This window comes from Dreissena polymorpha, chromosome 14, assembly GCF_020536995.1.
Source record: "Dreissena polymorpha isolate Duluth1 chromosome 14, UMN_Dpol_1.0, whole genome shotgun sequence".
Lineage (NCBI taxonomy): Eukaryota > Metazoa > Mollusca > Bivalvia > Myida > Dreissenidae > Dreissena > Dreissena polymorpha.
In genome coordinates this window covers 31,645,888-31,672,451 of record NC_068368.1, presented here as the reverse complement: position 1 = coordinate 31,672,451, position 26,564 = coordinate 31,645,888, and the positions used below count along the sequence as shown (strand labels likewise).

General features: G+C 33.3%; 2 protein-coding genes across 5 annotated transcripts in view; both read right to left on the bottom strand.

Annotated features, from left to right (window-relative positions):
- The window catches only part of LOC127857169 (uncharacterized), an 82,298-nt gene that overhangs the window by 20,926 nt on the left and 34,808 nt on the right, over positions 1-26,564 (bottom strand). The window lies entirely within an intron of this gene.
- On the bottom strand, positions 19,607-25,953 carry LOC127857171 (neo-calmodulin-like). The gene is made up of 7 exons (XM_052393588.1): positions 25,107-25,953; positions 24,320-24,358; positions 23,318-23,461; positions 22,229-22,291; positions 21,601-21,697; positions 21,123-21,223; positions 19,607-20,520 (listed from the first exon to the last, which is right to left on the bottom strand). The coding sequence occupies exons 1-7, from the start codon at positions 25,198-25,200 to the stop codon at positions 20,489-20,491; spliced, it is 570 nt and encodes a 189-aa protein (XP_052249548.1). The 5' UTR covers positions 25,201-25,953; the 3' UTR covers positions 19,607-20,488.

The following is a 26,564-nucleotide window of genomic DNA, read 5'->3' as shown; positions in this document are numbered from 1 at the left end:
GTTATTTACGCACACAGATAATGGTTTTATTGATATAAGACATTTTTATAGTCTACATTGCATTCGTGTGTTACAATAGTGCAATTTGTAGAACATTCAATTTGGCATTGAATTTAATTTTGATATAAAATTAAATAAAGATTTTGTTTGGTTTTAAGTCGGGGGTTGTCGCCATGATTGTCTTATTTTCTTTTTACTATAATAACATATGAGGATACCAAAGCATTCTCACCAACATACACATTGAACGACATGTCATGTAAATGTCGTATAAATACAAACCAATGTTATTTTTGCAATAAAGGAAGTACGAATTTTAAAACTAACATATGATTGTGTCATCTATGTGTAATATTAATATTCAAATACTCATGTATAATTCAAATGAACTTAACTTGTTATATTTAGGCTAAAACATGTTCACATTACATTCATTAACACATGCTTATCATTCTCTTTTATAAAGTGATCGTCGAGTATTCATATTAATACTAAATCTTGATCAACTAGTTTACATGAAATTACACTGTGTTTGTATTATTTGCAGATTGAAGCATTAACAGCATTGGTGAGACTTAAAAGTAACACACCTTGAAATTAAATACATGTTAATCAATACATATAGATGCAATTTTGTAAATCTATTGCCTAGTTAGCAAGTAATTTATTATTTTTTTAAATTTTAAAACCGAAAGTAGGATTCCTATACGTATACGTCCATTTCGACAAACGCGATTATTTTTAAGTTTTAAAGCGCAAAAAACGGATTTCTACCTTGTTACCACCAGATATATTCTAATTGGCATAGATTGAATTAAATATAAAGACTAGTTAGCAAGTAATTTATATATACTTTTTAAAATTTTAAAACCGAAAGTAGGATTTCTAAACATAAACGTCCATTTCAACAAACGCGATTTTATTTAAGTTTTAAAGCGCAAAAAGGCTTATTTTTACATTGTAACCACCAGATATATTCTTATTAGCATAGATACAATTTAATCTATAGCCTAGTAAGCAAGTACTTTATTATTTTTTAAACGGTACTGCTTTTAAAACCGAAAGTATGATTTCTAGACGTATACGTCCATTTCAACAAACGCGATTATTTTTAAGTTTTAAAGCGCAAAAATGGATTTCTTCCCTGTAATCACCAGATATATTCTCATTGGCATAGATACAATATGTTTCTTATTTATACTTAAATTTACTCTCATTTCAAGGTGTGTGGCTTTAAACAAAAATGGCGGGTTTCGTCAAGCCTTTATAATTTACTTTGCATCACACTATAACTTATTTATTTTTTACCAAGTGTAGTGTGTTGTATGAAAAACCATAAACGTCAATATGAAAGTGCATCTCATGTTAGTCTAGTCAAATAAAGCAGTTTTTGCCTATAACGTGTTTGGATGAAGGCAGACTTAAGTAAGCATCGCACAATTTATTAAATTGTTGATTGGAAACAAGTTTCTATTCGCTTATAATTTTCCTTTTATACCATATGTTCATCATTTTATATGCATTTTGCCCATTTCATCATATTCTAACATTTTATATATTATTTCTTCAATGCTTCATATCACCCACAATAGTTAATACTGCCACCCGTCTCAAAATCTGTCTCATCATATCGTCGAGTTACTTTTCCGTTAGCGACACTCACAGCGTTTTCCTTGCCACTCTAGTGAAGTAGACAAGTATAGTTATGTAATTCTATTCAATAGTATAAAATCCCCACACTTGAATGGTCCAAAGTTTGTTTTATACTGACGTCGAATGTTCTGCGTGATATGATACAATCTATGTATTATAGTTTCGTGTTTATTTTTAAGTTTACATCCGTTAAAAGACAGACTTGACAAAACAAGCGTTTTATTTGAGATCAGTACAGATTACATTAATTAAAAAATAATGTGATTGAATATAATAAATCAGGGGTCTGTTTGTTTTAAACAGAACAATACAAACACTGATTGGAACAGTGTACAAAAAAATATAATCGCTAATAGAAACGATGCATGATTATCAATTCAAGAAACTAAGTTTGTTGAACTTCAAACAAAATGCGTTTTCTAAGCAGCATTTAATAACGATAATTTCTTCAACACGGACCTTAATATCGTTATTAAATTGTCAACGTTTACCAAGAGAAGAACATGGCTTATCGTGTATTTTTTGTATTTGTACTTTTGTATTTCTTTTTTTGATCTTGCAGTCAAGGATAACCCATGAAAGTGCAAGCACTTATTTCCAATGGGGTCCTTTGGTTTTTGCTGAAGAGCCAGCAAGCAGAAGAGACAGTATTGAAATATAAGGAATCCGGGTGCGATACCCTAGCTCTTTGCGAATAGATCCCTTGGTTCTTTTACGTGACAAGTGTATAGCACCGATACACGCGAGAATTACCTGGGTTTCATACCAGTACATCTCTAGTTGGGTGGGAAACACTTGAAGCATTTCTGAAATTTCCAGTGCCCCGTCCGGGAATTGAACCGTGGACCTCTGGAATGGTAGACCAGAGTGTTACCACTCGACCACCGCACCACCATACCGCTCGACCACCGCACCACCTTACCACTCGACCACCGCACCACCATCGTGCGTTATATATACTTATTTATAGCTAGTTGATTATTATGTCCCATACAAATATTACGGTTTATATGTCAAACCCTGTGTTGGTTTTATAAATTGAACCCATTAAACAAGTGTTCCACTTGATTTAATTGTATATGTAATACTTTCTATATTGCATGCTACAATACTGTATTACATATGCTATTGTTACATACAAGTGCTATACATTTCATTGATGATCATTTATTAGATGAGTAAATACTTATAGAAAAAATTATGACCAACATTTTATTTGTTAAATCTGTTTCCAGGTCAAATTACTGTTAAAATTAATATTGAAGGGAGACTTATAAAGAGATCATATCATTGGCCTTGGTTTTGTCCTTAAGAGAAGCAGGTTTAAATTACTAAAAACAAACACTTTCCGGAGCATATATCTTCATGTACGCTAAGAATTAAAAGTAGTTATAAACTTTCCCTGGCAACAAAACATTCTTTTAATTTGTTATACATGCTTGTTTTTTTTTAAATCAATGTTCTCCATTATAAAAGTATCCGTAACAGACATTCACTTGGGAAATAGATAGGCACTTTTTACACATGCAAGAGAAAAGAGCGTGGTATGAGATTGTCTAGGATTTAAAATAAATTTTAAACTTGGTAAGACGATTGTTATGATGGTCATGTGGTAAACTTTAAAACTGAACTAAACTGTAGAAATCTTTAATAAAATTATTATTTTAATATCTCGTCAATTGCATTTAGTTTTATCAATCTTGATTTATTATTAAATACAATGAGATTTGACGTGCTCTTATATCGCTCCTCATCATGATTTGCATCGACCTCTGTTTGTTAAATATTTCGTAAAATAAATTAAACCCATACGAAATCAGCGTTCCAAAATCAATAGCTAATAGCAATCACGAGATTGGCTTCGGACGAGCAGTGTCGGAAGCACGACGTATTTCCCATGAGCTGCTAAAATCTCGCGTTTGCTCGTAAATGTTCAAATATTGTAGCGGGAAATTCATATGGAATATATTGTCACACAACAAATTGAAAACGAGTATTTTGTAACTTGTGAAATCTATATTACCAGACACTATCTCGCGTTTAAATTTTGGCTATCGCTATATGGAACACTGACTTTTCATAACTTAACTTTATTTAAGGAAATAATTTACGAAATATTCATTGATTTGAGTATTTATGTTGCTTTAAGGAATATCTTTGATTGATCAATTATGTGGTGCGTGGTTCAGCTAACCCTTAAACTAGTTTAAACCCATAATGCTGGGAATTTTCCGCTTCAAGACGGTGTTTCTACTTGAAATCATTTCATGTTAACGGTTTGTGTTCTGTCATTAAAGAAGTAAAAAGTACAATACTATCTTTCCTAAATAGGTTTTAAGAGCTCAAACGTAAGCTTTATTTTCTTCTGAAATATCGTTTGAAAAAACTCACTATCACCATCATCATCATTCCCTTGACCGGTTGGCCGTTGGGGGGAAATGAGGGACGACGATACATAAGTCCTCCTCCATTCAGGTCGTTTTGTGTGCTGCTGAGAGAAATGTATCCATGGGACCACTTTTTAATATTGTTCATCCAGCTTTTCTTTTGACGGAACTGACGTCAACATCCCTCTAGCATGCCCTGAAGAACAGTCATGCACAGAGAATCATGCTTGGCGACAAGTCCAAACCAAGCAAACTTTCGTTGTTTGACGGTCGCCAGTAAGGGCTTTTGTGGACCAACAAGTGTCGCAGTCATGTTCCGGGCGTACTTGTTGGCGCTCTTCTCAATAAAAGAGATGCGGAGCAGTCTTCGTAGACATTAATATTAAAATGCCTCTGTCCTTCGTTCTGTGATCGCTTGAACAGTCCAGGTCTCGCAGTCGTAGAATAGGATTAAGACCTCGAGAGACTTGTATAGCCTGTATATTGCGGGGAAGCTGATAGAACTTCTGAACACAATCTGCTTAGTCTGGTCAACACTACGGTCACCATGGTAATTCCAAATCTGACCTTAGCGTTTCTGGTACCATCCTAGGACAGGGTTGCGTTGAAGCTGGTCACTTCTTTTAGCTTCTAGTCTTTCATGGTGATGTCTGCACTAGTGTTTGTCGTGCTGTTCACCATGATCTTCGACTTCTCTTTGACCTCCATCCCATATGCTCCTGCTCTTCCTAGAGTATGTTGGTGAGATCTTGAAATTCACTGTTACTGCAACCCATGAGGTCGAAGTCATCAGCAAATCTCAAGTTGCGGATTGGTATTAAACCGAAGGAGATAGACGTGGTGGTCATGGAGAGTATCGTGTATTGTCTTCTCAAGGAAGAGGTTGAACAGGACGGGAGAGAGCAGACATGCCTGACGGACGCCCACTGATGTCCAAATGATGACAAACATTTCTTTTTATTTAAGAGTATACTTCAATTATGCAATTATAACACATTTCCAGGTTACAAACAATTTTGCGATATAGGTATTTTTGATACAAATAAGTTTCATGAACAGGATTACCACAACTTTTTATACTTTCGATTTCTCAGCACAAATGTACCTGAACGTTACCGTCCACCGGATATGTTTTATGGAACAATATCATATTTATTTTACTATTGCGATTGTAAATAAATACATGAAAATATGTTTATATTTGGAAGCTCTTGGCGGGAATAGAATATAGTTAATCGAACGCTTTGTACGAAACTCTAGCATCCTTTGTTGATCACATCAACTCCACAAACTACCGCGTGTGTAGAAATTATTCGATTTATAATCTTGGTCTTATGTGAGAAAATGTATGGTTTTGGCCAATAATTGATCGCAAAAAATAGTAACATATGTAATTGAAAAATAAACTTTAAAGCTTTTTAAAAACACGACAAGCAATCTGACAAATATAAATATATTTTGCTGAAACATTGTTTCAAAAAGCCTGACAATATATTAATTTACTGTATGATCTCATGTAAAATATTACATATTTACACTTTAAAATTATTTGATTGGAATTTCGCTTAACAAATAAACAGACAACAAACCAGTTATCTTTTAACAAGGGATGTCCAACATGCATTGTTTAAAAAAAACATACATGCACACACATACACTAACGCGCAAGAACCTTCAAATTTAAATCATCAGTTCAAACCATAATAAAATGCACATAAACATATATAATTTTACATTTTACAAATTTTTTAAGATATCCTGTTGAATATTAAGAAAGTGTTGCACTAGCATGTTCATTCAATCTCAATGCACCAGTAATAGTAATGCTAACTTTAATAACACAATATTTACCATTTATTAAACAAGCAAATAAATGTAAAATGAACGGTCTAGTCATTATATGTTTAAATAGTAAAGGTCATTAGAATACTTAAACCTTAAACATAATCCACGTTAAATGTCTAACTCATATAAGCATCACAGCATTGGTAATGAAACGATTTTAATAATATAAATACATATATTTGAATCTTTCAATTTCAACTGCACATTAGATCTTAAAAATCTTGCTGACGATTGATATCAAGGCACAGTTGTATATAGTGTTTGTGTATTGGTTCACGTAACTTATCAAGATGGATCATGATAGACTTACCATAACCTTTACTTTCGTTAGAAATAACATATCCTATATCCAATATCTCGTCCAGGTAATGAGGATTTAGCGTTTTAACCTGGCTAAATTTAGATACCACGACAATAGACAATTTACTCATTTCCTCCTTGAGTTGACCGATTCATATTGTTTAAGCATACCGTTTTAACCGAACTGAAGTTTGCATTCAACAATGCGCATAGATGCAACCACTTCTTTCAATAGTTCAACGACTTCATTTGGAGAAAATACTACTCTCGAGATGTCAAAGGACAAGCATGTGACGGAATCAGGTAGTTGCATGCTTTTACGCAAGGATTCTGTTTTTAATTTAAGAACTTTTAAGAAAGAAAACGTTGGTAGGATTTCGAAAAATGATTCAACTAGACGCAGATCCATAAGTACCAAATTTACACACAGTTTCTGCAATTTCGATTTACGAATGGCCTCAACAAGAATTCGACCTAAATCCTTTAAATCCCCAGTCACAGTGAAAATGCTTATTTTAATTGTGTTGCTGTAACCAACACCGAAAATCTACTCGTTTATGTGCATTTGGCTTTCAGTTGAGGAAACTTTGGTATCTTCAAAATTGCAGTTTACATTTTCAAATTTCAGAAGTGTGTTGAAAAGACGGCATAGCCAGGAAGCTGATAAAACAAACTTATTTAACATAAAATGATCCATATGAGGCGGGATTGGCAAAAATTCACCAGCATCGTGTTGATTGGTATAGTTGAACATACATTGAAAACACAAGGACATGTCTTGAGGTTCAATGTTTGTTAGGTCGATTCTTTTGAGTTAAGCTGGGTGGGGTAATGGGTTCGGTGTCAAACCACTTCAAGTAGCTCAAGTCAGACAGATCTAATTTATCTGTATAATTTGTACCATATTCCGGATTCTGCTGTTCATCTAGATCACGTCCGAATTCCGACAAATTGGCGGATGCATTGGGTTCTGGTATACGATATTTTGCAATCAGATAACGAATATTCGATTTGTTCATCCTATACAAACATCTTAGAGTTTTCGAGTCATCCAATGAATCGAATCGAAAACATGATAATTATAGGTGAACATCCTCCTGCCCGTTGGCCTCAGCCTCCTTGAAGGCAGATATGAAGAGATTTTGGAATTTTGGAATCCCGCATAGAAATACAAATACCTGTTCAACATCTAGATTAGCACCGGAATAACTATTAAGATACTCGGCCATTTCGCTGTCAACTGTGCTGGTATGATAAGCCATATGCCGTGCAGCTAGACACTCCTGTATTTTGGATTTAAATACCTCCGAATCTCATTCTCTGTGAAAACAATTGACATTTCCCGTACTGAAGAAAATAACAATGAAAATGCAGCATTTCCTAAAAGATCTATTGCTTCAATATTAGGTTGCAGATATTCCGTGTCTTCAAAGCAATTTCTGTGAAGCTTACCATGAAAAGATTCCTTGGTATTGTTTGCTCTTTTACATAGACTTTCTATAAGAATTGTGTACAACGAACACAATGAGGGTCCATTCATACGTTCATCGATACCATCTTCCCATGTCGAAATGATGACTGTCAGCATCATAGAAGTCACTATAACTTCTTCAAGATCATGTTGGTTTATGAACTGTTTGAATTTCTCTAAAACGGATTCCCCGTTTTCATCGGAAATACAATCCGCTATTCGCCTCATTAGCAAGTCAGAATCATTTACTCCATCCAGTTCGTACAAGCGGTCTATTTCAGAATTTTTAATACTTCCGTCAATCAGTCCCCATGGTCTTGTGTTAAACAATATAACACTCTGTTGTTTGGAAAACCCCACCAGAGAAGGTAAAGCAAGTTCGCCTTAAATATCAATCCATTCGTCAAGACCTTCTTCGACTACTAGCCACAATTCACGATTCATTATTTCTAACACGAGTTTGAATGCATCTTTGCGTTCACGAACTGTTGTATATATCTTATTTATTATTTGAGTTCTAATCATATGAGTAATTTTATTTTGGTATTTTAATTGTCTGAGTGCGATGAAGAATAAGATCTTGAATTAATGAAGTGTTTCCACATCATCAAAGTTGACTTCTGTTGATGTTTCAGATGAAGGATTCGATTGGTTACAGCAATCTAGCACTAACTTTGCTGCAAACGTCAACTTCCCCATGCCCGGTTCGCCTTGCAAGAATATGCGTCTATTCAGAGTGTCACCGTTGTTAAAAATGTATTTGTACTTATGTATTTGATCAACTTTAGTGTGTACACCGTTTTTCTGTATTACAACCCGATGTCTTTTAGGTGTAACATAGATATCTTTGATGGGCTTGTCATGACCCGGATCCAATACAGAAAGTGACACATGACTTAATGTATCAATACAATATGTCTTTAGTCGCTCGATAAGGTCTGAAATCATAAAAAACATGTTTGTTATGAAACAAGATATTCTTATAAAAGTGAACATTATATGCTCAATTATAAATGTTTACAGTAAAATTTACCTTGTTTGGACTTGAAAACGAACATTTAACTTTGCATTCATATAATTTATTTAAACGACGCGGTAAAGTGTTTCTTTAAAAAAAACGAATGTGGAAAGGAACCCTACTAGCCTAGCTATCGTTCTAATCCTATAAACTTTAGATGCTTGTTACTTATGTTGTAAAACGCATTCTTGAGGAAATATGTTTAAACCCCAAAACCCGAATGTTATATATGATACTGTAACCAAATGTAATAGAGATCTATACAATTACAGTTATTACTTCAATGTATTGCGATTTAAAGAAAACATGCACGATACTTCGTATTATAACCATGCTAATTGGATATGATTGTTAAAATGATAAACAGTCAAACACTCTTAATATGTAGATGGTTTAACATTTGAAGAATGTATATGATCGTATTGCTTTAAGAGATTATTTCCTTGTGGATTTAGTAAAGCTTCCGGATATACTATTTAATAAGACAATGGATTTACACTTAGTAAAGAAGTAAAAGAAGCAACAAAGTAGGTATAAACAACTTATGTGTCATACTTCAACTGCCAGTAGATAGGGTTTTAACTGACTGAGCTATCATGCATGTTACGATGAAGAAATCATTCTGAAGATTTGCTTCATGTGAACTATAAAAAATAGTACCAAGATAAGAGTCGATAAGGCTAACAAGCTTTAACCTTATTTTAAATCAACTTTATCAAATTATTACTTTAAGTATGTTAAACATTTATATATTAAATTAAGATATTTTCAAATACATTATACCCCTTGAGGGCGTTTTAAACATGCATTCCTTTTAATTATAAGACAATTCTAATACAACTAGCATTTTCCGATTGAATGGACACATAATAAAACATGAAATCGCGGAATGCTAATTAAAGCCAGAGTTAAAGGTTGCCAGGGACAATACTTTTCACGATTGGAGAACAAAATATGGAAGTTTGATGTTCGGAATGAAACGGCATGGATAAATTAAGTTGGTGTGAGCAGAGACACCAACGCACACGAACGGGACGTTCCATTGAACAGGTGTGTACATTTTTACGAAAAGTTTACAAGAGCTTAAAAAAGCCTTAAAAGTTGACAAAACTTCGACTAAAATGCGATTTTAAGCGTAAGCGGCTTTTATTGCAATTGAGAGGATCCTTTTCAATAAATTTAGCTCAGGTCCACTGGTGAACATTTGTTTAAAATTAATCTAACCAAACTGTCAGACAAATTGATGTTTATTATATTTTGATGATAAGCTTTGTCGACTATTTTGTGCAGTAATGCAGACCCATCTGCACATCTGCTATAGAAATCTCCAAGGAAACTTATGACAATTTTCGAGAAAATTCGCCAAGATATTTACAAAATACCACATGAATACAAACGTATACGCAAATGTTTAATAGCATCGTAACAAGCCTCCCCCCGCCAGGTTTTGCTACTCAGTAAGCCGTTTGTTTTATTTGCAAATACCGCCAACAATGGACTCAATTAGCTATACATATTATGTTAAAATAAAATGGAGTTTACAACACACAACTATTTGCAATATCTCTTGTTAAATACCTTGCATTTTTGTGTTGTACCGTTTGGCTATAATTGTTTCCTTTGAATCCTTTATTAATTTAGTTGTATGTTGGGTCTGCCTTTGTATTTTCTGTTCGCACTGCTGCGCAGACTTTTCAAGGGTTTGAATACTATCTTGAGTTTTCTTGTCTATAAATATTCAAGTGTCTTTTGTGTTATTTTATTATCTGCATCCCGCCTTGTTTCCTCAATTTTCAGTTGACAATCATGAATCTTGTCTGTCAGCTCGTGTATACTTTCTTGTGCAATTGTTGCAAGTTGTTGTTCAAGAACTTGTATCCTGTCTTCAATTGTCTTTAAAATCCCATCCAATTGTTGAACTTTCTGTTCTGACTGTTCTATGGTTTGTTTGACGTCTTTAAGTAACGCAAAGAGTTCACATGGAGAAAGACGATCCTTCTGCAACTATTCAATAAAAAAATAATTATTTATTGATTTAGATTTGTTCACAGTTATTTACAATACAAGACAACTATTGGTAATTGTAATGTATCAACAGCAATTACAATTTGAATTACTACACTACAACACAAAATAGTGGGACAAATTATGTGATGCCATAAATTACTGCGCTTGTTTAGTCATCGGCTAAATATAAAAGCTCAAGCTTATTTCCGATGGGATCGCTGAAATCACTTTTAGATGACATTTACGCACGATTATTACCATTTTGCTTTCTTAAGTGTCATTAAATAAAACCACAGCATATAAGTAAACAATGTTGAGTTCATTATTGCTTATATTTCCAAATATATATTTATATTTTAAATTTAAATGTCTCATAAAGGTCATATAGAAAATAAGAACAATCAATCGATGACTGTGCTAGGGTTTGATAATTCTATCTGGGTTTATCATAGCTGTAATCAATATTTGTAAAGCACACCTGTGTTACAGATATTACTTTGAACCAATTTTAAAGAATGATATTTTCATATAAACACTTCTTAATAATGATAAATACGTACTTGATTTTATACATTTTGTCTATGGAAATGTACAAGTTAGTTTAACCTGTTTTCAGTTTCAAAAGCCTCTGTCTTACTTGAATAACACAAACTCAGTCATAAGACACTAATAAGCTTCATAACACACATTGATTCAGCTCGTAGATCTGCTTCTTTTGTTAACAAACGTCTTACCCTATAGAAAAGTATCACTATTTAAACCTAGGTAGTTTAAATTTGTAATCAATTGCATAGTGTATTTAATGTAAATTGTTCGATCTGCTTTCATATACATAACCCGCGTTTGATTTTTTTTATATTGTAAACAAAAGACCTGGTAAAGTGTTCATAAGTGTTCGCATATTCCAGAAAAAAAATTGTATCCAGTGTGTGCGCGTTATTAGTCACAGTCGTCTTCACACTGTTTTAAATCGGATATAAACCTTTTTTTAATTTGCTGATTCGCACATTGAATAGATTTATCCGAAATATGGGAACTATAAAACATTACTTTTTGTTAGCTGTTGTAAAAGAATAAAATTGACTTCAACTACAAATTTTAATACTACAAACTTCTTCGTATCAAATCGTAAACAATACATTTACTTTTTCTCAAAATAAGTAAACTGCTAAGAACGTGGTACTCACATGCAATTATGACATTATTAGGAACACGAGTTTAAAGTTACACGAAATAAAACATGAACCTTTAGCACAGTAACTAAAATTAAAGAAATACATAAAATAAAATATGCCAAAATGAAAATTGAAATTTCATAAATATATATGGAATAAGACAATACATATTTTATTTTTATTTAGTTTAAATACACAGGTTCCCGTTAAAGAAAATCCCACTATGTTTTCAAGAAGAAATATTGTCAAACAAGATTAAACAGTAATTGATTCAGAGGCGTGGGTTTGTGTATTTCAATATTTCAAATAAAGCTTCGTAGAATACTGGTTAACCATATTTGTGTTTATTAAGGTAATCTGTTTTAATAAAATGGTCAACTACATATGCAGCATTTGAATATAGGGATAATACACGTTTTCGAGGGCATGATGAGAAAATGTGTATTTTCGCTATTAATGCATAAACAAATCACACATACCAAAATAAATTAAAATAACATTGAAAACAATATGTCTTGTTCATTCGACATCGACAAAATAATTCGATATTTTTCAATACAGTTCAAGGTTGTGTTTTACATATGCCTCACTCGGTCATCATCCGAAATGACGAGGCTTTACCTTCGGATAGGCAATTTTCGATTTAAAATGTGTTTAAGCAGTGGATTAATGCAAAGTTGAAATGCAGCCGCGCAAAGTAAGAAATGAGGAATTATTTTGGAATTTACAGCAGGAACGTTGATGGTACATAATAACACTTAATTTACAGCATAGTCTTTTGAAAGTGTTGACTAAAATAACCATAACTGTATGACGTTGCCAATAAAATTCAGCTGTTGTCAAGAGAGTGCAGATGGAATAATTTGAAAAGTGGAATGAAATAGTCATCATCCCCGCATGCATGAGGAAACTGGTGCTTATACAGTTCCCCATTTATGCTTGGAAAGTCGTCGAAGGCTGGAAAAGGGACGTAACTGCGCGTGGACCAGATTATGGATATGAAAGACACATAAAAAGCACTCCGTTGCCAAGTTTCTGCACCCCGCCAGAGGGCATTATAGATAGAGTTTATGCAATAATATACGTTATTATTGCCATATTATCGTTAATAGAGACGCTCATGTATTACGCACGTGTATTTACTTACATTCTTCAGTTGAGTGATGGCATTTGTTGAACTTGGATCGTTCATTAAATACAACGGATCCGATAACAGAGATATTAGTTCTCTAAAATAGCGCTGCAGATCAGCATTTGTAACCTTGCAGTCTTTTGTATGTCGCAAATCTCGGCATATCTGACGGACCTATTTATATAAAGGTATATTGTTAATCCAGTATAGAACAAAAACAAACAAAGTAAAAAAATATTATACTCAAATACGCATGACACTTACCTTTTCAAGAGGACAATGTGGATAAGGTGGTTTGGGTGTTAAGCTCGAAGACAAACAAGTCTCAAAATGTTTGCAATTCAACATTATATTTATCATTCCATTGAAATCTGAATGATTGATTGATGACACGGAGATATATCCATCGGGAGGAAGGAAGCACTTGGCTACTTCCCAATGATCTTTAGCCCAACATTCCGCGTTGGTGTTCAGCCAAGAAGGACCACCAAATCTGTGCATCAATTCTATTTTCTTTTTCATTTGGCCACATACTTGGTATTCTTTTGGAAGGTACGTAGCATTTTGTATTTGCAGTAGTGGGTTTTCCCTACATTAGTAGGACAAGGTAAAATGTTTGTAATATTGCATTGTCCACAACCGTTGCCTACTATCGCATGCACTTTCCGAATCTGAGTATCAACAAAACTTGCCAGTCCCCCCTTCGTGATATTTAATGCAATGCAAGCCTTGACAAAATTGTTGGTTTCCTGATCGAGAAACAAACTGGTATTTGCAGCCATTTTTATATTATTGTTTCGACTGATATTAGAAATAATGAGAATCCATTTAATAGCTATACCCTTTTATTGTGTGTTTGTTTCTTTTACTGAACAATATCCGCTCTTCTCTGAAACACAACAGTTAAACACATTATTATACGAGAGAGGATTGATGCATATCCATGCAAGTTTTCTGATAAAATTGGGCAACGAATCTGTTTTTAAACACGATTTTACTTTGCGTTACGTTAGAATTTTGCATGAAGGAAGCATGATACTCTAGTCGAAAGTTGTGCAAGGCATTCATTGAGAGTGCGCAGAAACATCTATCCCATTTACGATCAAATTAACTGCAGACCTTTAACGATGTTTGATTTAATTGTAAAAGATCTTCACTTTAAACAACATAATATATTGTGTACCAAAACTTATAGCAGCGGTTACTCCCCCCCCCCCCTGCAGTGAAATACTCAACAGTCATGCTCTATTTAAGAATGTGCCAAGATGAAAATCAAAGTTTAAATATACATTTTTAAAACGTTGTTTATGCATTTATCGTCTGTTTGAAACGGTTTAGTTTAAAACATGTGCGACAATATGCAAATTATATTATGAGCATTCAGTAATTAAAAAAATTGACAATAATCAAAGAACACAAACTTGTGGTTAAGATGTGTAGCAGGATTATTAGTAGTTGAATGATTGTCAAGGAGTTAATCTCCTTCTAGGTTATGTCTGATTGTTTGTTTTGTTGCATTGTTCGCCATGTTTTAAACAGGATTTCAGTCATACAATAGAGCATCGTTCACCAACTCACACTTTCAAAGCGCTCTACTACCCGAATATTAAACAATCGGCATAATTTCGCATTAAAATTTACAAACCCACGAAAATATCCAAACAAAATGGCCCTGTTCACGTGAAAAAAGCTGTTAAACGGATGATTTAATATTAAAATCAGTTGCTTCATAAATGTTATGAACCCTTAATGAATAGCATAATTTATAACCTGACCTATAATGCATGTGATTAATCATTTCTACATTTTTTAAATTTTGCTATAAGACAAATTAGAGCAAATGGTATATAAAATCATTGTCTTATAAACCTAACATTACCATCACGGTCCGAACATATAACATTTTATTATACCATTTAGTGCACCCTGCGAAAGTCAGCTCTGATGGGCCCGAAATCCTCCCCCGCCATTTCCTTGTTCACTGTTCACTGAATATAACTCAGTGAAATAAAGATTAAACATCTGGGGAATCTTTATGTATGCACTTTTGTTAACTAGTGATAAGACAACGTTTGGCTTATCTCGAACTAAAATCATACCGTAAAATAACAGTCAAACTCACATAAAACATAGCAAAAAAATAAACAATATTAATAGTCTAAAGCAATACCTTATTAATGTTATGTATGTGTTTCAACCACATAATGCTTTGAACTATATTGGCTAGTCGTACGGCTCTGTACGTATAGCCTTTCCTATGGGGATTGTCTAGCCGTACGGCTTAATAAAGTATAGTCGTCATTTCGGGTTTGTAGGGTTATGTCTGGTTGTGAAGCGTTCCTGTGCTGTCACCCCTCAAGCTTACCAACACATGCACCATATATTTCAGTAACAAGCAGCGTGAAAAGCACCAGTTTATGTTAAATTATATTATAATATCTGTTTCCTACATTTTAATTAGAAATTGCCGACTTTTCAGAGTTTAACACATTTGTCGATGTTTTTAGCCAAACTGGAAGGGCTTGATTTTGCATGGTAAACTGTTAAGGCCACACGAAGGATTTTGTTTATTTTATGAAAGTTTGATGACTATAAATCATTTGCTTGTGGAACTCAGAAATCGTGTTTATGTTTGGTTGCCGATCTGAAGGTACGGCAATGCGCACCTTTAATTTGGACTATACGGCAAATAATTTCTGGGATTTTCACTTACTGGAATGATTGTCATTTCGGAAAAATGCTAAAAATGTTAAGAAAAAAAATTCATTAACATCATTACTTTTTGGAAGCATTGAAATGCGAAGAACCTGAAGCCGTTATTGACTTTAGAAAATGTCAGTTGCAAAAGGCTGCACAAACATTGCGGAAATGATGACAAATAATCTGAAAGTTTTGTAATACAATGACAGTCGGCATACTCGTTCCTCAGAACTCTATAAATATTGGGAAACAAATATCGGCAAAAACGTCACTGTTATGAAAGAAGATATCACATCACGTATTTGCATCAATAACATTCCTGATTGTTAAGGCTAAAGTATGTAAGAATTTTGTACTCGTGCAATAGAACGCAGGGGCGAAGCACTTGTTATTTGACATTGCGCATATGTGCATTCAAGAAGGGAGGCACATAAACGATACACTATTAAATTTTATCGTTATTCCTTGAGCACAGATGTTGCATCAAGTCGACTGAAGATAACATCGTTGCTATTATCTGCAGGAAGCAGGAAACCAGCCATTTGTTCTAGTTTTGTAGAACGTATATATATTACCATAACAATGTCCAAACACTATGTAAGTACTTTGATAAACATTTATGCTGAGGGTAACATCCAAACAGAGATTACCAGTGAAACCACGACAATCTGTGGTACCTGATCTAAAGAAGATGCGTATTGACTTCCACCATGTTTAGTTCTCATTGCAAGCTGGCATAGTGCTTGGGCACTTTAACTTGATTATGGGAAGGCTTCTAGCTCTTGAATCGGTAGATGCACGATCATTCTTTCTTTATTTGCAGTGTCTCAAGTATGGCTCTCTTAATGGGACAGCGTTTAAAAGTTTTTAAACTTTGTGTTAGAGCCTCCATATACGATAAATCACAAGCATACGACATATGTACCACTTTATAAGAAAACGTAAATAAAGACCAGCTATCGTGTCGCGAATGTGCTGCGCCGTGCTCTGAACGTTATTCAGCTCTTCACCATCTTCGAAAGATCGCATACTCAATAGGATAAATATATTACATGCTTTGAAAATCGGCTCGCTATAATTTTTCCAGCTATCTTTTGTTATGTTTGATAAGTTTGTGTTTAATAATTGTACACATAACACAATTTAAACCTATACATTTTTCTCGTTGTTTTATTTTGCGTACTTAATATAGAATTTAGCTATTGTTTTCCAGTTATTATGATAACCGATGATGCAAGCATTTAAGCAAATATATTATTTATCTAATGTTGACATTAATGTGTAATTCTTTAGAATTGATTTAAAATCTCTAGTTTAATACACATAAGAACACCGATCAGATTAACGAACATATGACTGCGTTGAGTCTACGGATACTTTTGCCGTTTTTGGTTAACAGAAAAAAACTTTTGTATATAAAACGTGGACATATTTCACTCACTACGCTTAAGCATGTTCAATATCACTAAATATGGAGAAAAATAACCTCCAGAGATAGTATCAGGAAATAAAGTATAGTTAACCAACCAGTAGTCTATTATTTAGGGCAAGTAACCAATAGCTCTTGCAATTATATCTTAAATTGCTCTAATACCTGCCAAAGGGCTGACAAAATATCGATGCTAACTCATATATGTGCGCAATTGCCGGGAATAGTGTTAAATTGCCATTGGCATTCATTACAATTAGTTGATTGGATATTAATTCCCTTGTTGTTCCGTCGCTCAACATAACGAGATCATGAGTGTTTGTACAAGAGATAACAAATATCGTTTAATTGCCATTGGTTCTTTTCCTACGCTCAGTGTTCGCTGAAACTGACGTTGTTTTGTGTACATTGCAAGGTTTCACCTAATTTATGACATTGTTAAATCGAAACAACATCGATAATATTGCACACGAATACAAAATATGGAGCATTGTCTTCACATAACGAAGTGCATAAAATGTGTTTAAAAAATGCTCTTATTTCTTGTAAACAAGGGTCCACGTCAATTGACGATCGTCAAGTTGATACCAAAAGATGACAGTTTGATTGTTTTGACAAATCCTTTTATCAAATAATAAACAAAGCGCCTAAAATGTTTTGAATACATTAGTATAACCAGTTCAATTAATAAAAATTTAATTGTTTAAAATGATCAACTAGTAAATGCTAACATGGTAATAATAAGCAGTTATTTGTGCGTATACACCGACATAAATAACATCTACATAAGTATGCATGTTTTAATGTACCAGAAATAGTATTATTTTTAGTAGAGTTTTAAAGACAAAAACAATGAAAACATAACATTTCAGAACGACCAACAATTGTCATGAGTTCACACGAACTGGTAAAGATTGGTGTCAGCTGGGAAATGCTAATTGTAATTACCAAGCAAAAGTCGGGTTATTAAATAATAGTTGGATCCTTGTGAATATATTGCTTGGTGAACTGAATACTATTTAAAATTTGGAAGACTACGGCTTCGTCGTTTTCAATGCGGATATGATATCCTTAATGCCCAGTAAGTGCCTCCAAATTGTTACACAATTGGATGAATTGAAGACTGAAACAACGCTTAGGATGTTTTTAAAACATATTACTAATTCACAAATTTTCTGTTTTCAAGCAGTCACTTTCGAAGCCCGAGGACCAGAGTTAATTTACGGAATTCAAAGATGAAGAGATACATTAGTACAATCGGTATAAACTAGAAAAATAGTGTTTAAACCCGAAAATCTGTTATCGCCAAGGAAGTATATATTCGGGGCATTGCTATCACATTTGTTTTTGGATAAATCGCCCAGTAATCACAATCTGAATCGGTGCATATTCTACGCGTCCCATGAGATCAGAGGCGATGTTTCGAATACTGGATAATGAACCTTTTACACAGCCACTCGTCAATGGTATTGTCTACCAGATTCGTGACAAAATACCCGAAGTTCAACACTAAATAAATAGTCGAATTAGAGGCAACGACCTTTTACAGATATGTTTAATGCTAAAGAGCACGTTTCAATGTCTCTTTTTTTGTATCAGAACACTCATTTGTTGTCGAGAAAACTCACGTAAACTTTGGGTAAATCATGGCGTCATCACATGAAACGTCCGAAATCAGAAATCAAAACATAATCTTCCATTTTTGTCTTACATTCGACTGTCGCCATTGTTGTCCTTAAAACTTTGAAATGACTTTTATGAATGCTGCCATTGCTTCATAGAAATTCAGCTGACTCGGGAGAGACTTCAAGCTATAAAGTCATTCCTTTTTTGTTTCGCAGTATCTCAACTTTGAGACGGTCTATTAGATGCCTTTTAAAATATTGTCGAATTCGCATCGGACCGTTTGTACTGCTTGGTCATTGTTGGGTTGGGAAGGGTACTTTGTTTTGTCCGTTCGGAGTAAATTAAATATGTTGCAGTGTACCCAGAACGTAATGTTGCCCCGTTGCAACTTCATGTGATACTAAACGCTGAGCTCGAGGTCAAGAAATCCGAACTTCAAGTAAGGAAAAAAGACAGTTGCATTGCAAGATACGCCCCGCCTTATGATCCTTGAAGTAAAACACTAGTAATCATCATATCATTGTATTTGTAAACATATGGAACTCATTTATATATACAATACAAACCTATATATTAAACGTATTTTGAAAGCAGAAGTGCCCTTATATGCAAAACATACAAAGTATGTCTTGATCAGTAAAATGAATAACATTTTATTAAAGCTAATGAAGAGAAATGAACATTGGTATCTAATCTTAAGACAAATAGTTCTATGGAAAGTTTAACTGTTCTAATAGCTCATAGTACTATGGAAAGTTTAACTGTTCTAATAGCTCATGGTACTATGGTTTTTATATACCATATACTATTTTATCAGCATGTCATCTTGGTACTTTGGTTGACAACTGTAAAAGACGAGCATATCTTTTTGGCAATTTTATTAACGTGTTTGATCGTTAAAGCTATTTTGCTTGTTATTGTAACACAATACTAGAGTGATATCACTTTACAAACATGGTGAGCAGAATGTTCACTGTACATGGATATTTTTTTCGCTGCCTTTTTTGATATCATCATTGTTATCTTCTATTGTCAAGCAAATACCATCATATGTAGACTTCTGTCATATTTATCTCCACAATTAAGAAAATATACACATATGTACATGTATGAGCAGATGAACTAATGGAATTCTGTATATTTTCATTTCGTATTCCGTTTTGAAAAACGGCATAAATTGGGAAGCATTTTAATCAAAGTATTTTCATTAAGTAGAAAAAACAATGAAACTCTAGAAACTCTGAGCATATGTGTGTACTGTCAAAAATATTGGTGCTTTAATTATTTACGTCGAAAGTAAAAACACAGAGTCGTATGTTCGTATTAGATGTTATAAGTAGTCATATACATATGCTTTTAAATATTTGTTGCTTATCATTTACCATATTAAATATCATCGTCGACTAATTGAAATTCTTAGTAATATCAAAGAACTGTCATACATGAAAATACTGACTAAATACTAATTTCCAGCTAAGGCATTTAATGTATGCGTAGTTATTTTTATCACAACACTTGTAAGACATACATCTATTAGATACTACAAACTGTGAACATCATGTTCAGAAGCTACATGTATTCGTTTACAAATTAATGTTTGACAAATGCTGTAAAATAATACTTATATTTTATATTCCAATAAAGGTGTTTGCATTTTTTAAAAATGTATAAAAATTGAAGCTAAATCTGTATGACGAGATAAGAACAAAATGACATGGTCCTTCTGGCGTAAGGTCAAAGACTCTTCATGTCGCTTCACACCACATCTTTACAAATTCTGAAATAACACAAATGTAACGGAATCAAAAGGACGTACATTTTGTAATAAATGTAAATTATATCAGATTTCCTTTAATTTTTTAAACATTCATTAGGGAGTAAAAGTTCTTGATCGGTTGAATCTCAAAAACAGTACACATATGATGTCATGTTATTGTTTAGAAATGTTAATCATGTTTGAGATGTTTATTCGTCATCAGGAGAAGCAGCAACATATGAAGTGCTCATTGCATCGCCATAATTGTAATCATCAAAGCGGCAGCGTCACCAATAGTGCTACCTGCACTGTCGCCTTTATCAACGCTGTAATCAACAAACCCCATCATCATCATCATCATCATCATCATCATCATCATCATCATCATCATCATCATCATCATCATCATCATCATCATCATCATCATCATCATCATCATCATCATCATCATCATCATCATCATCATCATCATCATCATCATCATCATCATCATCATAATCATAATCAATATCATTATAAGCTTGAGCAGAATTGTAGCAAAAGTAGTTATAATACGTCCTCAATATAAATTTAATAGTCGATGCAACGGTTTGTCTGATTTGCAACTAAATCGTTCATCTCACCTTCATAGTTTATCTTGCCATCCCCATCCGCATCTGCCTGTCTCATCATGTCGTCCAGTTCCTTGTCCGTGAGAGTCTCTCCCAGCTTTTTCATGGCCACTCTGTTATATTACACGCAATGTTAATGATGACATCGATTCTTTTTCAAATCCTTTGATTTTTTTCTTAGTTTGTTTTGTTGTTTATGATCATTACAAACACAGAGACTGACAACGAGCTAGTATTATTGGTGCTATTAAAGTTACGTTTGTATTCTATGGACAAGCTAATTAAAGAAACCTTTTAATATGTGTTATCAAACTACACATAATATTATATTAAAATCATGATTTAGTGTTTGTTGTTGTTTTCTATTATGCAAATATGATATATCACGTATCATACACTGAGTTGTTTTCATTGCTTATCTTTTCATTACGTTAACTTCTTTTTTATGTTTATATATATATATGTAGTGTAAGATTTGATAAATTCTTACCTAAATTCCTTCTCATCAATATAACCGTTTCCATCTCGATCAAACGTTCTAAACGCAGACCGGACAATGTCTTCCCTATTTGTATAGGACTCATCACCTGTAATAGGTAATTTAATAAATATTTATGAATCATTAGGTAATTTGTTACGTTAATGATAAATTGGGTACATTTTCTACAGCACTTTCAAACGGGAATTGTAATGGTGAATGCAGTAATAGTACATTTAGTTTAAACAAAGCACGCAATAATGAACAATTAGATACTACCATATGTAAGTGGTAGTTTAATGCAAGCAACGAATAATCGATTATAAGAATAATATAATTGTATCAATTAGTTTCCAAACCAATAGTTTGGTGAAATGTTTCATGCTTTTGTTAGGTTATTAGTGTTACTGCAAATTGTGAATACTACTAGACAAAGCAAAATACTGTATAAGTAGCAAAAAACTCAAAATCAACAAATATTGCGCAAAATATTTCGTAAAATAAATTTTATCCATTGTATTCGTTTGTTTTGAGTGCTTATGACATTTAAAAAAAATATATTTTTAGTTCTACTCTACTGTCTATCCAAATTCAACTCAATGGATAATTTGATAGAATATATAATGATGGGCATACTTACTGACTTTTGACATTTCCGCATGCATAAATGAATAAAACTCTTGAAACTCTATTCGCCCATTACCTGAAAAAGACATTATTAATAAAGTAAACATGAAATATATGTTTTGTCTAATTAAGTTAAACTCCATTCTGAATAACCAGTAATAACAACAGAATTAAATGTAGAAATCAATTTAATATCGCCACGACGAGTATGATTGTAATAGTTGAACGTTCTTTTATACTGTTTCTTAAAGAGTTTTATACGATTCTCAACATACAGATAAGCCTTAATTGAACTGTGTTCTGTTTTATGAACTGCAAACTGTCTTGACTTACTTTACACTGAAAACATGCTCTAGCAATCTATTCATGAAATGTTATAACAACTCAATCACACCAATTCAGGGCCTTTTCAACATTTATAATATTTTCACAAACCACTATTATTCTTAGTGTTAGCATAACTTAGCTGGCCAGCCAACTTGGTTAATAGACCATAGAATGGTTGAGTATGTCACTACATGCAATAGGACATTGGACAGGCCTTGTTTGTAAATAAATGTCAGAAACATTGTTAAATCAGAAGGATATATAGTTCTTCTTGACCACTAATGACATGTAATTCCACTTCATGTGACTAATTTTGGTATATTCAGTGCACATAAATTTATACATTTAAAAACAAATATATGGAAGTACAACACAAATCCTGTTCCTGTCCGTCCTGCATGTGTTTCCACGCCAATGGCATGTTCAAGAAATGCCAATGATTTACAGTAGTTTATTTGCTAATTCTATTACCATCGTATATTCACATTGCAACCGACTGGGAGGGCCCACGCGCAAAAACACGATATAAATAACAAACAACACCCTAATTTTCATTCGTATTTTCTTGGTTGTGTATCATCTGTAAGCAATATCACATTCGATCTACATTGTTTATTTGTAACACAAACGTTTATCTAAAATACGGTCTAATTAACCATTCTTGCTACCCCTTTAACGACGACCCTGATTTATAAAGTATACATAATTGGATGTATTTTTCTCAACCAATGTGTCATTTATCGCCATTAATTGTTTTTGCTGCAATGGCACAAACCATTGGCATCAAGTTCCCGCATGGCATCGGCGACCTGCTGATCAGTGGGAGTCATTCCAAGGAACCTCATGGCCGTGCCGAGCTCCTGAATGGAGATGGAGCGGTCATTGTTGGTGTCGAACAGACGGAACAACTCGCGGATTTCTGTCAATTAAATATTGCAGGAGAGGTTAGCACTCGTGGTATAAGCATACCACATATTTTTTTTTGCTTTTTTTGTGACGACAATAGTCCATTTTACAAAATGCAAATGAACAAATAAATCTTAAGATGAGTTACATTGATACAATGTGTTCTTAAACAAAATAGTCAAAGTATTAAAGAGATAGAGGTCAATAAAAATTCTAAAACAAAATAGTCAAAGTAACAAAGAGATATAAGTCAAATCTTTCAGTACCAGACAATACAACAACTAAGTTATGGTATACTATATACACTTGTGAAAATACTAGTCACACATACAGTAAGCAAAATTTAATACGCCTCTAAAATGTTGATGTACCGAGGACGATATACACGTTGCATTCTTAACATACATGGCTATTATGTCCATATTCAACAATATAAACAATACTTCTTTTCCAGATACAAATTTATTTCCAAACATTTAAAGAAACCAAATCAGCATGACATATGTTAGCTTTAAGTCAGAATTTACTCATGCGAGTTCTTGTTACTTATAATATTATCGCATATTCATATCACACATTACGAATGTAATTGCTATAAGGGACAGACTACATAAGTCATCATTATTGACACGTCAGTCATTCAATGCTGAAAAAAGGAACCATTAATGTTCAATCCACGTAACTTAGCAGGACATGTGTCAATACCATTTCGCTGAATACGGGGAAATGTTTTGTTCGCAAAGACGAACATATTCCTTACATATTTTTGATATATAAGCCATGAAACAAAATAAATGCACACAAATACAAACGTGGTCTATGACGTACAAATTAAACACAAAACAATGAAGAGCGGACAACACCAAACAACCTGTGTCGAAACTTCCTTGAATGCCCGCGCCAAAGCTGTCTTCAGCATGCATTAAAGGCAAACCAAACATTATTATCATTTTTTTAATTTACAATAATTTTACAATTGACATCAAAACCTTAATCTACAAATTAACCACATTTAAATGGTAAATATAAATTGTAATACGTATACTATTAATTTCTATATGATTTGTAAACTTATATATTAAGGTTGACTTTTTAATGAAGAAAACCATCCAAAAATGCTATTTGTATTTGGTTTTGTATGTATTTGGTTATCAAATTATTTTAAATCCACATATTGATAAATGAGTTAAGCAAATTGCGGACGAAAAATGGTAAGTTACGGAGTATTTGCATAATTATTACACTTTCAAGCACACAATTGGCAATATTTACATACTAATTTCTATTGGTTATGAAACTACAGCACACCCTGGCTGCTTATTGTGATCGTAATTACTAATTAGCAGAGCTCTTGGACACAAATTGCTTAAGACATGTACGTAAAGTATCGTTCAAGATTTGCCTCTGCAGTCCGCATTTGGCTAATTAGGGACGACATTTCCTGGACTTCAGAGTAGGACACACTTCCTTTAAACGCAAAACCCCATACAACGGAAATTATTGTCACTTATTATCGTGTGAATACTGCACAGAGTATTCAGTGACGACGATTAACGCACATGCATTAAACCATTTGTTTTTCAAAGCTTGGCTCAAATTGATAGATTTGAATTATTCCGTATTATTCCTTTTATTTTGTCATTGAATATGCAACTCACCCGTCTCTATTGTCCTTTTCGGCGATTCTTGATTCGGTGTCTTCTTGTTGGTTGCCTGTATTAAACATTTTTGACATAGACTTGATGATAACATATATGCATGCGTATTGCACCCTAGTATTATGTTGGTGTTTAGTTTCGTTTATTCACTTACCTCGTACGTTATGAGAGAAAAGTGAAAATAAAGTAATTTCAGCATAAGCATCAGCTTTTATGTTATTCGTACATGAATGTAAGCATAACAATATATTGTACTAAGTAACTTAGCTGTAATTATACTGCATTAAAATGCTAAGTAATTGAATCTTGGATAGAGAGTATATTAACGCTCTCCACATTTTGAAGGCCAAAACTGCAATAATGTCTGATTTGTAATGTATATTTTTATACGTTTAAACTGAATTGTTAATATATTTGATAATTATATTTTAATGATCATATGAACGATTTTAAGAGAGTTTTGTTGAATTGTTTTTTATAAATGCACTTAAATCAATTTACTAAAAAGCCTGTAATATTTTGATAATTTAAATAAGTATAAAAGAAAGAAATTATCGAATTTAAAAATGCGCCAGCCCTGGGGGGTGGGGGCCGAACATGCAACCTGTAGAAGCACTCTATGACATTATTTCACGATTTGCTAAATAAGCTATTGAAAACGTTACACAGTCATTATAGATTGATTATATTGATTACCGAAGACAAATGTTTAGCATCGGGCTTTATTGTGCTTTTTGGCACATACTCCATACATTCTGTTTTGAATCTAATACTTTGTTTTTTAATTATCTTTTTTTCCAAAATGAGATAGAGTCCGTTTAACTTGTTTCACATTCAATGATACAAAAAAAATAATAAAATAATGTCAAACCTTTCGCAAGCACAAACATTCCATGGTTGCAGTAATAGTGCTAATTGTTGGTAATCCTAGAATCGCTATTTATTAAACAAAACGCGCAATATTTATTTGTCGACCACTGTCTGTGTCCACATAACGAATGCGCGTCCTAACGTCTATCGTATTCCGACGAATATGCAATCAATGTGTATGAACATTATTAAAGGTTAACCAATTAAAACTAATTGACGATCAGCCTATATGGCAGTTGACATCGATTTTGGGCTATACACCTACTTCAAAGAGATGTTTAATATTGCATTACAATGGGATATATTTAAGTCCATAATTCCAGTTATATTAATGTTCGTAAATGTCATGTGCGCATTATTTATTTATTCTTATAAGATCATGACAAAATGCATGGTGCTTGAACAAAGTCGTGGGTCAATCAAGGTCAGACAGTTGTAACAGAAATTATATCAAGCCGTGTCACAAACAGATCACAAACATCAATCCTAAATCAATACAATTAATTAAATTAAGAATCAGTGACTCTAATTTGTAAATAAGGCATTTTAATGTATTGTGTCGAAACCGATTATATTTCGTTGCAACTA